This window comes from Arachis ipaensis, chromosome B01, assembly GCF_000816755.2.
Source record: "Arachis ipaensis cultivar K30076 chromosome B01, Araip1.1, whole genome shotgun sequence".
NCBI lineage: Eukaryota > Viridiplantae > Streptophyta > Magnoliopsida > Fabales > Fabaceae > Arachis > Arachis ipaensis.
In genome coordinates, this window is record NC_029785.2 from 127,721,245 (window position 1) to 127,734,067 (window position 12,823).

A 12,823-nucleotide genomic window follows, 5' to 3' on the forward strand; every position below is an offset into this window, starting at 1 on the left:
GAGTGTCCTGGCTCTGAGGAGGGAACTTAACATCCTTGCTCGCCATTTTTGAAGAATGAGAGGCAGGGAGATTATGTGGTGCTGTGCTAGTTGAGTTTATGGTGTGAGAATATATAGAGGTTGAATTAGAACTTAACTAGGTGTTGGTGATTGTTATGATGAAGAGATAGGTTTGTATTGGTAAGGATGAGTTATGTCCCCGAAGTCTAATGTGCTGGGGTGCCACGTAGAGGTGCATGCTGCCAACGTGTCATATTTGGGGGCACTGCCACTGTTCTTCACGACAAGGCAATCTAAGATCCTTGGCCAAGCGGTAGGGTTAAGCAGCTTGTGTGTGACCATGGATGTACAAATTCCACTTTTAAGTTCCATGAGACCATGACCAGTTTCTCACTGGAAAATGGCCTGAATGTATAATTTTACAACAGAGATGCATGCATCAAGAACAGTGTTACTAAGTAATAATCCATAAACATACTCTAAAGTAATATCCAAATTATGGAACGCTAAACATGGAGCTTATATATGCAGCATTCTATTTCTTCTTTGCTTCTCTTGTTTCCATTATGACTTCGTGACAACTGAATAAAATCGTTAACTAAATACTGCATGCATACTGACAGGAGCACATCACATCAGAAACGGGATGAAAGGGTAGAATTGTGTAGAACTTTGATAAATAATAATAATAATAATAATTACATTATTGATTGTAATAATGAGTGTGAAAAAACAAATTATTTTAACTTGAAAGCAAAGATGATATGAATTTGCGTGGTGACGTCACGTGTGATTTTATCAAAACACTATAAGAAGTTTTAATAATGGCGATACATTATACAAATACAGTCCACGTATGTGGAAAGCCCCTTCAAAAGAAGTGCGCTGACCAAACCAATTCTTTAAGCCGTTAGATCTTCATGTCTTTCCAGAGGATGGAATCTTTTGGCAAATATGGCTGGAACTTTCGATTTTTATGGTTTTTGCATATTTTCCCAGGGTGAGGTATCATTTGCAATTTCACAAAATGTCCGTGTGCTTTTATAATTTGTTACATATGAAAAGCATTAGAAAAATATTATTTTTCAATAATGATAAGCATTAAATGTTTATAGAGAATGGATGCTCTCAATCTTTTATTTTATATTTTTTAAGTAAAATAAAAAAAAATTGTGAAAAAAATATGGAATGATTAATAAATATCACACTTTATTAAATAATTAAAAAAAATTAAAAAGATCTACTCCTATATTGTATACACCGCTGTCCACGGCATATATATTTTGTATTTTTATTTTTTCACATGTTATCGAGTTTTATTTCTAATCAGAAATATAAAATTAGATGTTAGAACTTCTTTCTATTAGTTTTTATAACTAATTTTAGTGTGTATTTAACATAATCGAATAAATCAATACTCGAATTATCGAACTATAACTCAACCATTAATTGTTTTATATAATAGCAGTGTAACTGTATGTACATTTTCTTGAGTCTACATATAAATAGCTTAGTGTATATAGTATTATGAGGTTTAGAAAAAATATATAATTGTGATTGAGAAAAATTATTTTGTACGAAATTGTAAATTAAATTTTAACCAAGTGCTTAGATTAGCTTATAGGCAATTTATTTTCTTTTTTCTTAGCTTTCACTTAAAAAAAAGAATCAAGAGAAGAGAACCCGCCAAAACGTCGCTACTGTCAATGCACTCCAAGTTCTGAACGCTATTCAATTTTTTAATATTATAGGGGAACAAATTGAATTAGCAAAAAGGTTTGGGTTAGAAACACAAAGAAAGGAAAACCTGCAGAACAAAGGCATCAAGAAGATGAGGTGGGAAAATAAAAAACAACAGGCTCACCCTATAATTCACCTATCCGTATACATATAGCAATATACTAGTTTGCTAAATATGGATATACAGAGAAACTAAGATTCGATTTGATGACGAAGTCCAACACGAAAAAGCTTTGGAGAGAGTAGGACCCTCGCTTAAAAAATTATGAATGGAAATTACCAAATTAGGCCTAGTGAAAGAACAGAATTGCATGCATGTACATGTACGACGAGGACTTGGCGGTTATGGTTAGGTGTTATGATTTATCACTTAGAAACCATTAACTAACCAATATTAATTGAAAAAGTACGAGAAGATAATATATGTTTTATATAATATGTAAAATGAAGTTAATTTGAGATTAAAATTAAATTATAGAGAATTAATTAATTTTAAATAATTTTTAATTTAAAATTTAAATTAAATATTAAGATTGTTATTGGTTTTGAAAATAATTACATTACTTTTCTCTCTTATCTCTGTCTCACAATACGGTTTGTCGGTGTTCTATGTCTTTCTTATGGAGTTTTGCTGGTATACTAACGCTACGGTCACCAGTCGCCATCAGAAATCGCACCGACACTGTTCTGACTGGCGCCGTTGCCGCACAAGCCACTGCCAAGGGAGGACGCGCATATTGTGTGGGTCAAACTAACGGCACCGCAGCAACCTGGACATCCAGCGCTTCCGTCGCAGCCGGTGTGTGCCTTCTTCCTGACACCATCCTCACTTCCTCCGATGCGCCTTCACTTTCTCCCATTCCTTCAAGTCTCTTCTCACCGATGATACTACCATGCTCTTCTTCTTCGGATCAAGCATTGTTAGCTTCTTTCATGATTTGACCCATATGCTTCACAACAGTGCCGCTTTTGTCATAACTAGTCCTTCAAAATTATGTTTCACCACAATAATAGTTTCTTCTATTTATTCATCTTCTTCTATTTTAATTGTCAAATTAGGATGGTCATTTTAGTAGGTATGCATATGGTTATTTTATTTTTATGTAGATGATTATTTTGATTGGATTGAGTTTAGTTATATATAATTAAAATATGTTAGATGTTCAATTCATTAGGTATGCAGATAATTATTTTTATTCTTAAGTGAATGGTTATGTTTATTAAGGGTGAGTGGCGTGTAGCGATGATGAAATGTGATGATTATTGATGAAGGTGAGGTGGCCGCTGGTTGAAAAAGAAAAGAGTATTGGAGAATTTCAGATGGTTATTTTTTTAAAATAACTAACTGGATTTTTTAAAAATTTAAAATTTGAAATTGAAGATTTATTATTTCGTGAATAATTTTTATTTTTAATTTATATTGGACTAAATAAGCAGTTCATTGTACACATTATACAAATACTCTATTATTTTCCGGTGAGACTCATATTAATTATTTTCTTATACTAAAATTATTGATCTCTTGCAATTTTTCATAATTTATCCCCTGATTGGGACCCTCTCAGAAAATGAAGGTCATGAAACATTTGATCTTAGCTTGTTATAGCACCACTCTCATCAGGATGAACCGACAAAAAAGCAGTATACGTACGATGCCCGTTATTCATAGGAAAAGAAAATATCTCTAGCTACAACATTATTGAGCTGATGCACAAAATTAAATAAATATTTAGTTAAATTTATTGAAGAATTTTCCTTAAAAAAAAAAATTCATATTTCTGTTGATAAGATATTAATAAATGAGTGGTGGGGGTGGCTTATCTACTTGGTTCATCACTGGATAACGGTGGTACTGCCCTACTAGTATGTTTTTCTTTTTAATGAGATAGGGAATCACAAAGCCAGAATATTCAATACGATGGTATTTGTTAACGGTATTACAAATGTTACTTTCTCATCAGTTGGCGTTGCTCGAATAATAATAATTCAGTATTAGAAAAGAAAAAGTGAGACGGTTGGATGAGTTATGTGAAAAGAATAATAGTTATGAATCTTCAAATTTCTTGTAAGGTAATAAAATAGAAAAGATAGGTATCATGATGAGATTCCGTGCCAATCATGTGGTCCAATGCATAATATCAGGGTATCCTCAATTATGCAACAAATCTTGCTTTCGAGGTTACAGCGGCCCAAAGAATAATAATTGATTGATAATGTCATTATTAAAATCAAATGGCCTAATCCCAAAGCTTACGGATACAATCATATTCACCGCTTTATTTTGCCAACAATGCTGATAGAATCATCATCTGAATACAAACGCCGACTAGGAACTTATCATATTATTAGAGGAATAATTGTTGTTATTTATTATTGGATTAAGATTCCCAACTTAACATACAATCCTAAAAACACCATAAATACTGTTATAGCAAAGTGTTCAATAAATACTGTTCCAAAGAAATGGCTACGTAGCCAACTGCCAATATCTGCAAGTTGATTTGTTCATCTGTATGAAGTAAAAGGGGAAAAGAAAAAGATGGAAAACTAATAAAATATCTTGCATCAATAATGTGTGATACTGTGATTTGATATCATCCATATCTTTTGATTGCCATCTCATACATAACACACATGCACTGTACAAAATTAAGTGGACACATATTGAGCAGATATTATTAGAAACAAGGATAATGTTATGAGACCAGATAAGGTCATAAGGAATATCCACCGCTTGTCCTTGTCCACATGGTGAAAGGGTCACAATACTTTTTAGTATACCTTCTTATAATAGACTATAGCTAATAGTAAGTATACATGACATTCCTATGTACAATAATTGACCATACAATTATTATTATTATTATTATTACCTGCTAAAGACTAAAGAATTAGACCCTTAAATGATTGAAATTGGCGGCCACGTAACTAATAATAATCAGTAGAACTTCTTTTTCCATAATCATGCAGTTTTGCAGAAGGATTATTGGTAACATCAACCTCAAGCCTCAACCATTTCTCGGTTTCAAAGAATTGGCCATAGGAACCTGGTGAGAAACCACTCTTGTATTATTATTATTATTATTATCTTGAGACTGCTTTTGATTTTTGGAACCAGATCTTCCTTTCCTATACTTCCTTCTTGGCTGTGTGGACTGTGGAATAAACACGCCTGTCCCTTTGCTTTGTATTCTCATAGCTTGTTCATAGAACAGAGCAGGATGTGGAGGAGCATGAATTGCTCCAGAGAAAGACTGAAAAAGAAGTAGTTACAAGCTAACATGTTAGAAACAAATAATAATTTATATAACCTCTTTTCAGTATGACATATTTTGGGGTAATTAAAAAGGGTTTGAATTGAAAGTAAACCTGAAGAGAGTCTGCAGGACAAGAAACAAGAGGGTCTTCATCTTCATCCATGATTAAGAGAGAGATTTGCCTGTTCAAGTCTGCAAAGAACAGATCATCATCCAGTTCAACAGCAACCTCCATGTATCTTGTGTGTGATATAAATCTCTCAGTTAGTAATAGTTTGGTATATGGAACCTGTGTTGGGAAGAGTTTGTATCTGGTTCCAACTTTGTTGTTGTCCCACAACTCACGAGATATGAAGGGTTTTATATAGGGTGGGAAATTAAATTAAAAAGGGGTAAGCATGGGAGAGTTGAAATGTTTATGATGGGCATGTGAGTTGGTGGGGCCATAATCACAGTTGGCCAATCTGTCCAAAGAGAATCATGTTAGTGTGTTTGTGTTGGTATGGTGGATGATATTATCCATAGTTGAGGAACAACCCATGTCCAGATATCTAATCCAAGATTGGTTTAATCCTTATTCTTTTAGCTTACTTGGTTGTGGTTTGTGGTTAGTACCCTCTTTATCTATCTCTCCAAAGACAGGAAGTTATGGTTCATGGTATTCAGAGTGCGGCAGAGTTATTTGTTATTTGTCCCAAAGGGTCCTTATCTATCCTGTTTTGTATCTTGTAGCGGTTGCTCATGGTTAAGATTCAACCAGCATGACAAATCTTGTATGTTACGGTCGCTGGATCTTCATGTTGAATCATTTAACATTGAACAACTTGCTGTGGGTCCCAACTAACAAATAGTGTATCAAAAGTATATTGGGACCTTTTTGGAGGGACACTTCAATACATTAATCTTTGATTGCTACTGTACAACACACAACTTGCTAACCCTGACTGTGTTACTCGTCAACACAAGTGTTTGTATCCCAGCAGTCTCAGCTTTTTAGTCAATAAAAATGTTGCCTCTTCATCCTTTTCTACTTGTTTGTGACCATTTCTTGCATGTATAATGTCTGCCTAAGTTATCCTTTTATTCTTATAAGGACACATAAATCATATACGCAATTTTACTAATGCAACTATAATTTCCAACAAAAGAAAAGTCTTGGAACCACGGCGGTTAGAGTTTTCTCCGCATGATCTCAAAGTCACGAGTTTAAAACAAGAAATCAGTTACCGATTTGTACACTAAGTTGTCCTACTTTAATTATATACTTCGGCACTCGAGTAAATAACTATTTTGTCACTCGAAAGATTTTAATTTTTTTTAAATATCTGTTCTATTTGACAAAATAGCTTAATCATTCCAAATAATAGGTTGATGATTAGACCAATTAGTCAACTCAAGAAGATATTTGAGAGTTTTTGGTCAAAAATAAATGTATAAATTTGTTTAGACAAGATCGAAATCTTTTAGATACCAAAATGGCTATTTATTCTCCACACTCCCATCATTGGCATGATTTTATGGAGAAGTAACTCTCTCGATAGGTAATTATTAGTTAATATATCCGAAACGATTATGTAAGCGTGTGATTTGTATTTTGTAGTGAAAGCAGTGTAAAATCATTCCTTGGATAGGGATGAGAAAATAATAGTGAGTAAATGGGTGGTAGCAGAATGTTCAAAGGTATCAATCATGAAAGGGCGGCAAACGATAGTCACATGTGCGCACTTGCCTAGAACAAAATGAATTGACAATCCATCCCAATCTTATCAAGATATTCATATTCAAAGAAAACCACAGCAATTCATTGAGATGAAAAACGGCATTGAGAAGCACTTAATCAACTCTAGATATCCATACTCTAACATAAGCGCATGTGATGGCATAGCTCAACTCTAAAGTTTCACATGGCAGTAACTGTTAGCCTTGCGGCCTTGATTAACAAACATCAGTCAACACGGCATGATATGATATCATATACCTCATACCAAATTACTAAATACTAATAATGCTTACAGTTGCAAAGCCTAAAAAATTTCAAGCACCAAATCATTGTACTACTATTGTACATATGTCTATAACCCCATCAATTCCCTAGAAAACGACACCTTATATTTTTCTCAGATGAGAAAATTTATGGTCGTTTCTGCATGTTGTGCTCGAGTGAGATCTTCCAATACAGGGGAAGGGGAAGCGTGCATGCAGATTCTTTCTAGTACATCATAACCAAAGCTACAGGTGTTATAACAAACAGGGTAAACTATTCCGTAAAGCTCTCCTTGACAACTCCATCAATGGAGCTGTCACAAAAAAAAATTCAAAATCTACTTAAATTAAGAGGTGACATATGAATGGTCATATTTTTTTATATTTTTTTAAGTAAGAATTTTTCTTTTATTTGCTTGAATTTTTTGTATAGATATATTTTTTTATGAGAAATGTTCGAAAGTAAGTAAAATTTATTATTTTTTACTATCATTTTTATCTATCAATCCAATTTTATTGGTTTAATAATTCAATTATATAGTTTTAGTTCACACTTTTAAATATTAACGACAAATAATGACTAAAAATAATAACAAAAATTAAATTTTAAATATTTTTATGATAAAAAATTTAATATTATGTCATAATACATCTTTTAGATGAGAAAAGATACGGCAATAGTATATTTTTATGGTGGAAACTCAATAATTTAACTGATTTGACTAAATTTTCATTTAACGGCGAAATCAAAAGCACCTGAGTTTTGGTCATATTTCTATCATGTTTCAACACAAATTTAATAACGGTAACGGAATAAGCCACGAACCATAAATCATTAAATCCCCACCTGATGACCTGAAAACAATAATTTTAAATAAATCTCATAATGATCTCTAAGATTCACATAATTATCCGATTTAGTTCTCGAGATTCTAATTTTCCTATAGTGGTCCCTTAGATAAAGTTCAGGACACCATAGTGGTCCTGTTATCGTTTCCGGTGATGAGTTAGCAGTTGCCAAAATGTTGTCAGTTTTAGTTTGGCGCCCACTTTTGGCAAGTACGACGCCATTCAAGTCAAATTAAGCATGTAAAACGGGTTTGATCAAACACCCTCATTTCACTCGTCTTCTCCACTTTCACCCGTCCTTTTCTTCTTTTTTTTTTCCTCCTCTATTCATTAATGGCGCTGCCGTAAAGTTCCGTTGGTAGGGTTAAAATTCTTGCGTCAGAAAGACATTTGAATCAGGTCTCACTTCGTCGTTTGTCTCCTCCATCATAAGCAAGAGGTTCTTTTTAGTGAAGATAATTTCTTTTTATTCTTTTTTTCCAATGCCTGATGGTTCTTTATTATGTTTATGTTGTGAGTGTAGTTGGTGTTTGCTTTTTTTTTTTTTTTTGTCAATGTGATTCTAGGGTTTGATTAGGTTGGGATTTTATGAGAATGCTCTGTTTAATTAGTTTAAATTTTGAAGTTCTGCATTCTCGCAGAGCAGCCATTGGATCCGATGGAACTCCCCATGTTAGTGCTATCATCTCCTATCATGGTTTCTGAATATCAACATTAATCATCGATGAAGTAAAAAAAGATGATAAAAAAGAAAAAAAATGAGGAGATGAAATGCACAACATAAGCGCTATATTAGGGATTAGGGTTATATATTGAGCTCGGTACCAAATTGGAAATAAATTGGATTTAAGCCATGTCACCGAATAGGAACTACTATGGTGTCCAGAGATGTATCTCTGGGAGACCACTATAAAGAAATTAGGATCTTCGTGAATTTCAGGACCATTACAGAGATTTATTCCAATAATCATTATTCGTGTAGAAACTGGGGGAATGGGAGTAGGGGTGTACCTGACCTTGCGGCCCGATGCCGCTGGTTCCCTGTGATGAACACGTGGCACTTCTTGATTGGGATCTTGACGGGGTGGGGCGCCAGCGGAGGAAACATTAACAAGAGGAGAAAGTAGGGTTCTGCCATCGATTATGGTGGCGAGACCGCCATAGTTCTTGATTGGCACTCACTGATGTCAATAGAATAGAGGTGCTGTGATTGTTGAAGATTCTTGCACGTGTATATATTGTACGGTTGCTAACTCTTAACCAAGCCATTATTAAGTTAACAGGAAAACCCGATTGTTTTTAATAGTATTGCCACAGAAGATTAAAAACAAGCTAATGATGTGAATTTTGTGAAATTGAGACGCATTCAAGAATTTTGGTAATTATACTTTGTCATGTGCTTCCCCCCATCTAATCTATTGATTTATTTGCTGCAAGTAAGTTGTAATCCAAAAACAAAAATTGGGCTTCTTCTGAAGACCAATAATTCCCTATAATGAGCTAAGAGGATTTGTTGTGTTACATGTTCCATCTATGAGAAGCTTGAGATTTTAGTATGAGAGCATAGAGGAGCTCATTCCATGTATCAGGCACACCGGGGAGACACCAGTGGCTGCAATCTTGCCGATGATGAGGCACAGGACCCACAACCGGACCCAGATAATATATTGATGAATGCCCATCTTTTCTCTGACCAGTCATGTGTGTCACATTCAACACACTCAACTTCACACTATTTCTGTTTGCTGATGATAACACAGAATTTGCTATCTTGAACTTGGACCAGTTATCATTAGGCACCAATGACGACCCAATCTCTGGTAGTGTCTCCAAATTACACTTTCCACCGTTTCTCCAATCCCCGCCTCTGTCCAAAACACATCACACCAATTCAGTTTCTAAAGAACACAACTTTATAATTGCAGATGGTGGAAACTCACATGCATGCAATTATCTTTACGTGAAGTTAATATTTAAGAACTGTTAGATGATTTGACAAGTCTGACTAAATTATCATCTAACAGTTCTCAATTATAAACTTCACGTGAAAGTAACTGCATCTTAGTGTTTTGTTTCAAGTGCCAAAACAAACCTGAAATGCACTGGGGCTAAAGTACGAAAGAAAACTTGTGTCTTGCTGGTATTAACTGTATCTTGTATCCAATTCAACACTGTCTCAATGGACCTCTTATATGCATCTTGTACCTGCATTTCCATTTTAACTTGCATGCCTTGTTGGAAATAACATCCTCCTCTTATGGTCTTCTCGTAATTCCACCAGTGCCCTGTGTTAAGAACAAGGATATCGGCATCGTTCCACTTCAAAGAGTTCCAATCCATTTTATCCACTTTCAGTGTTGTCCTAATCTTGGCAGCAGCTCCGGCGGGAGGCCGGCCCTGCAATACCAGAAATGGTGATCTATAATATTCCACCGTGCAGTTATAATCCCTGAATTTGAACACCAAGAAGCCCTTGTGCTTTGTGATTGGGCTGCCATTCACTTCGTAGATTGATTCCTTGTTTTGCACTACAGAAGAGAGCATGCATAAGAGTGACTCCCATTGGTTTCTCCCAATTGAATCACCAGCAAACACTATCCGTTTGTTTCGCAGTTTCTCCAACATCATTGTTGCATTGAATCTGTTGTTCATTAGGAATGCATTAACCAAAGTTTATTTCACTTAATTTTGCATATAGTTCGGATTTCAGAGACAGCAACAATATTACTAATCAAGTGAGTGCATAGCCACTGATCTGATCCATGATTAACTGACATAATCACATAACTATGAGGCCATTGTGTATAGCAGAAATTACTGAAATTCACCAAGATCACATTTCCATTAAAAACAAAATAAACAAATACATTTATTAAAATTTGTTGAAATATTCTTTTTTTTTTTTACATTTGTAATATATAGAGTTAAAAGCACCAAGTACAAGACAAAAGGGTTTGCATCATTTTCCAAAAGGAGGAAAAGACAAAAGTATCACAAATAAGTAACGCGGAAAAGGAAAAGAAAACGACAAATATTTAGGAGTAAAACAGGATGGCCCTTAATTATATTCTTCCACCGTTAGTTAATTGCGTAAGAGAGATTTAACTCTATTGGAGTCCTGCTTACTTCTTACTAATAAGTAATAACGTAGAGCCATCCAAAAGAGACTTTGAGATTATGCTGTGAAAGTTGTCATTTTCACGGGTTTCAAATCCCAGAAGCTTAATGTTACATAAAATTAAAGTCACTGTAGACAACGGCTAGCAATTGCAACCCAACCGTTCTGTCGCTGTCATCAAGTTTCTGACAATTTCTCCTTTTTCTTCTTTTTCTAAATATCATAATTCATTCCAAATTTGAAAACAATCAACAAAAATCATGAGAGGCTACCTGGGCAAGTTGCAACCTTTAGGTTGCCATCTCCACTTGGTGTAAAACAAGTCCCGCCGTCCATTCTCAGAACATCGGAATCCTTTATCGAGAAAGCTGCAATCTTTAGAATGATAGAGAGGGTAGCTCTCATCCCAAACCCAGTTCCCATCAAACAGATCGCAGCCACCACCATTTTCTTGAAGGAATTCAACTCTGCCTTCCCCAGAAACAGAGCCTTTCATCTGCAACCAATTGAACCTCTTGGGCTTATCCATGGGATTGGGACCAAATCTAGCAGCAAAATCTCTGTTATCCAAAAAGAAGCAGCAGCAAATGACAAAGGCAGTGACAAGAACGAAACCAAGAGCACCCAGAGAGGATTCAAACAACCTAAAGCGCTTAACCCTCCTAAAAGCTTCATGAAATTCTTGCTGTGCATGCGATAGGCTCCAAGGGGAAGACATCACAGTTTTGAGAATGCGGGTATTGCGGTAACGGTGGCAGTGACGAGTGATGAGTGATAATGAGACAGAAATGAAAAACGGAAACTTGTAAGAGGAGAAGTGTGGCATGCAAGTAAGAGAAGGCCTTTATGCCCCCACCACAACTCAACAGTTAACAGAAGAAGAATGCTTTGCTTGGTAGGTCAGTTATGTAAATGTAATGAATGAAATGAATACGCCAAAAGAAAGATACATATGGGTGTTGAAGAAGCAAAGGAGAGTTCCACTGCCTTGCAATTATTTCCTACACGAACTGAGACCGGTGGACTTGAAGTAACACAGGATTTTGTGAACGTGGGGTTGAATCCCACTACTCAAATGTGATAAAAACGTGGGGGCAAGGGTGAAAGGGCAAAGAACAACTGCAGAGGACACGTGTCGGTGCTACAATGCATGCGAGTCAGGGAATTGGGCTTCTGATTGGAACGTGTATACACGCGCAAACTCTGTACAACGATGTTGGCTTTAAGTATTAACAGTTAAAACTAAAAAACTACACGGTTTTCTCATTCTCATATGGAGGGTAATTTTTTCGGAATGAGAGGTAAATATTTAATTATTATCGAATTTATAATTTGTATTATATAAAATTTTTTTTATTTGAATAAATGAAGTGGTGAGAGTCAATGTTGATCAATGTTAAGTGTTGACCGGTTGAAGCATTTGAGAGTCACAAATATGCTGTATTTATTTGTAGACGAGGGAGTAGCTTAGGCAGGAAAGGAGAAAATGAGGAGCAAGGTAGTAAAAGCAGAGGTGATTAAGTGAAGGTTCTAGGATGATGCATTTGTCAATTAGTAAAAATGAAATTAAAATTGGAAAAGGATGTCACGTGACGCGAGGATGACTTGTAAATGAAGGAGCAAGAGATTAGGACTCACATGTGGATTGTCTCCTGCAGATCAATTCATGTTATCTGTTTGAAGGACTTGCCACTTCCATGGTTCCACGAACTATCTCCCCCCAATTTAACATTAACAGTATTACTAGAAAATAATCACAGCCGGATCCATGCTATTCACCATTCACTGCAGCGGAGCAGTTATCATTATTGAATACTGGATGAAGGAATCTTAATTCGTACCAAGCACCAACTACAAACCAATTTTTTTTTTTTTT

General features: G+C 35.3%; 3 protein-coding genes and 1 long non-coding RNA gene across 4 annotated transcripts in view; 1 reads left to right on the forward strand and 3 right to left on the reverse strand.

The window, feature by feature from the left end:
• The window catches only part of LOC107637491 (glucose and ribitol dehydrogenase), a gene marked incomplete in the record, with an annotated part of 2,014 nt that extends 1,627 nt beyond the window's left edge, over nucleotides 1-387 (reverse strand). Inside the window, 1 exon segment of the mRNA XM_016340904.2 lies at nucleotides 1-387. Coding sequence (XP_016196390.1) covers nucleotides 1-46 — 46 coding nt within the window.
• Nucleotides 4,297-5,625, reverse strand: LOC107637503. Its single transcript, XM_016340916.2, has 2 exons — nucleotides 5,110-5,625; nucleotides 4,297-4,994 (listed from the first exon to the last, which is right to left on the reverse strand). The coding sequence occupies exons 1-2, from the start codon at nucleotides 5,230-5,232 to the stop codon at nucleotides 4,749-4,751; spliced, it is 369 nt and encodes a 122-aa protein (XP_016196402.1). The 5' UTR covers nucleotides 5,233-5,625; the 3' UTR covers nucleotides 4,297-4,748.
• Nucleotides 7,578-8,733, forward strand: LOC110263262. The gene is made up of 2 exons (XR_002348601.1): nucleotides 7,578-8,268; nucleotides 8,471-8,733. It is a non-coding gene; the product is annotated as an uncharacterized LOC110263262 (long non-coding RNA).
• LOC107637514 (protein trichome birefringence-like 10) lies at nucleotides 8,841-12,817 on the reverse strand. The gene is made up of 3 exons (XM_016340925.2): nucleotides 11,220-12,817; nucleotides 9,922-10,470; nucleotides 8,841-9,696 (listed from the first exon to the last, which is right to left on the reverse strand). Exons 1-3 carry the CDS (start codon nucleotides 11,771-11,773, stop codon nucleotides 9,348-9,350), a joined length of 1,452 nt encoding a protein of 483 aa, XP_016196411.1. The 5' UTR covers nucleotides 11,774-12,817; the 3' UTR covers nucleotides 8,841-9,347.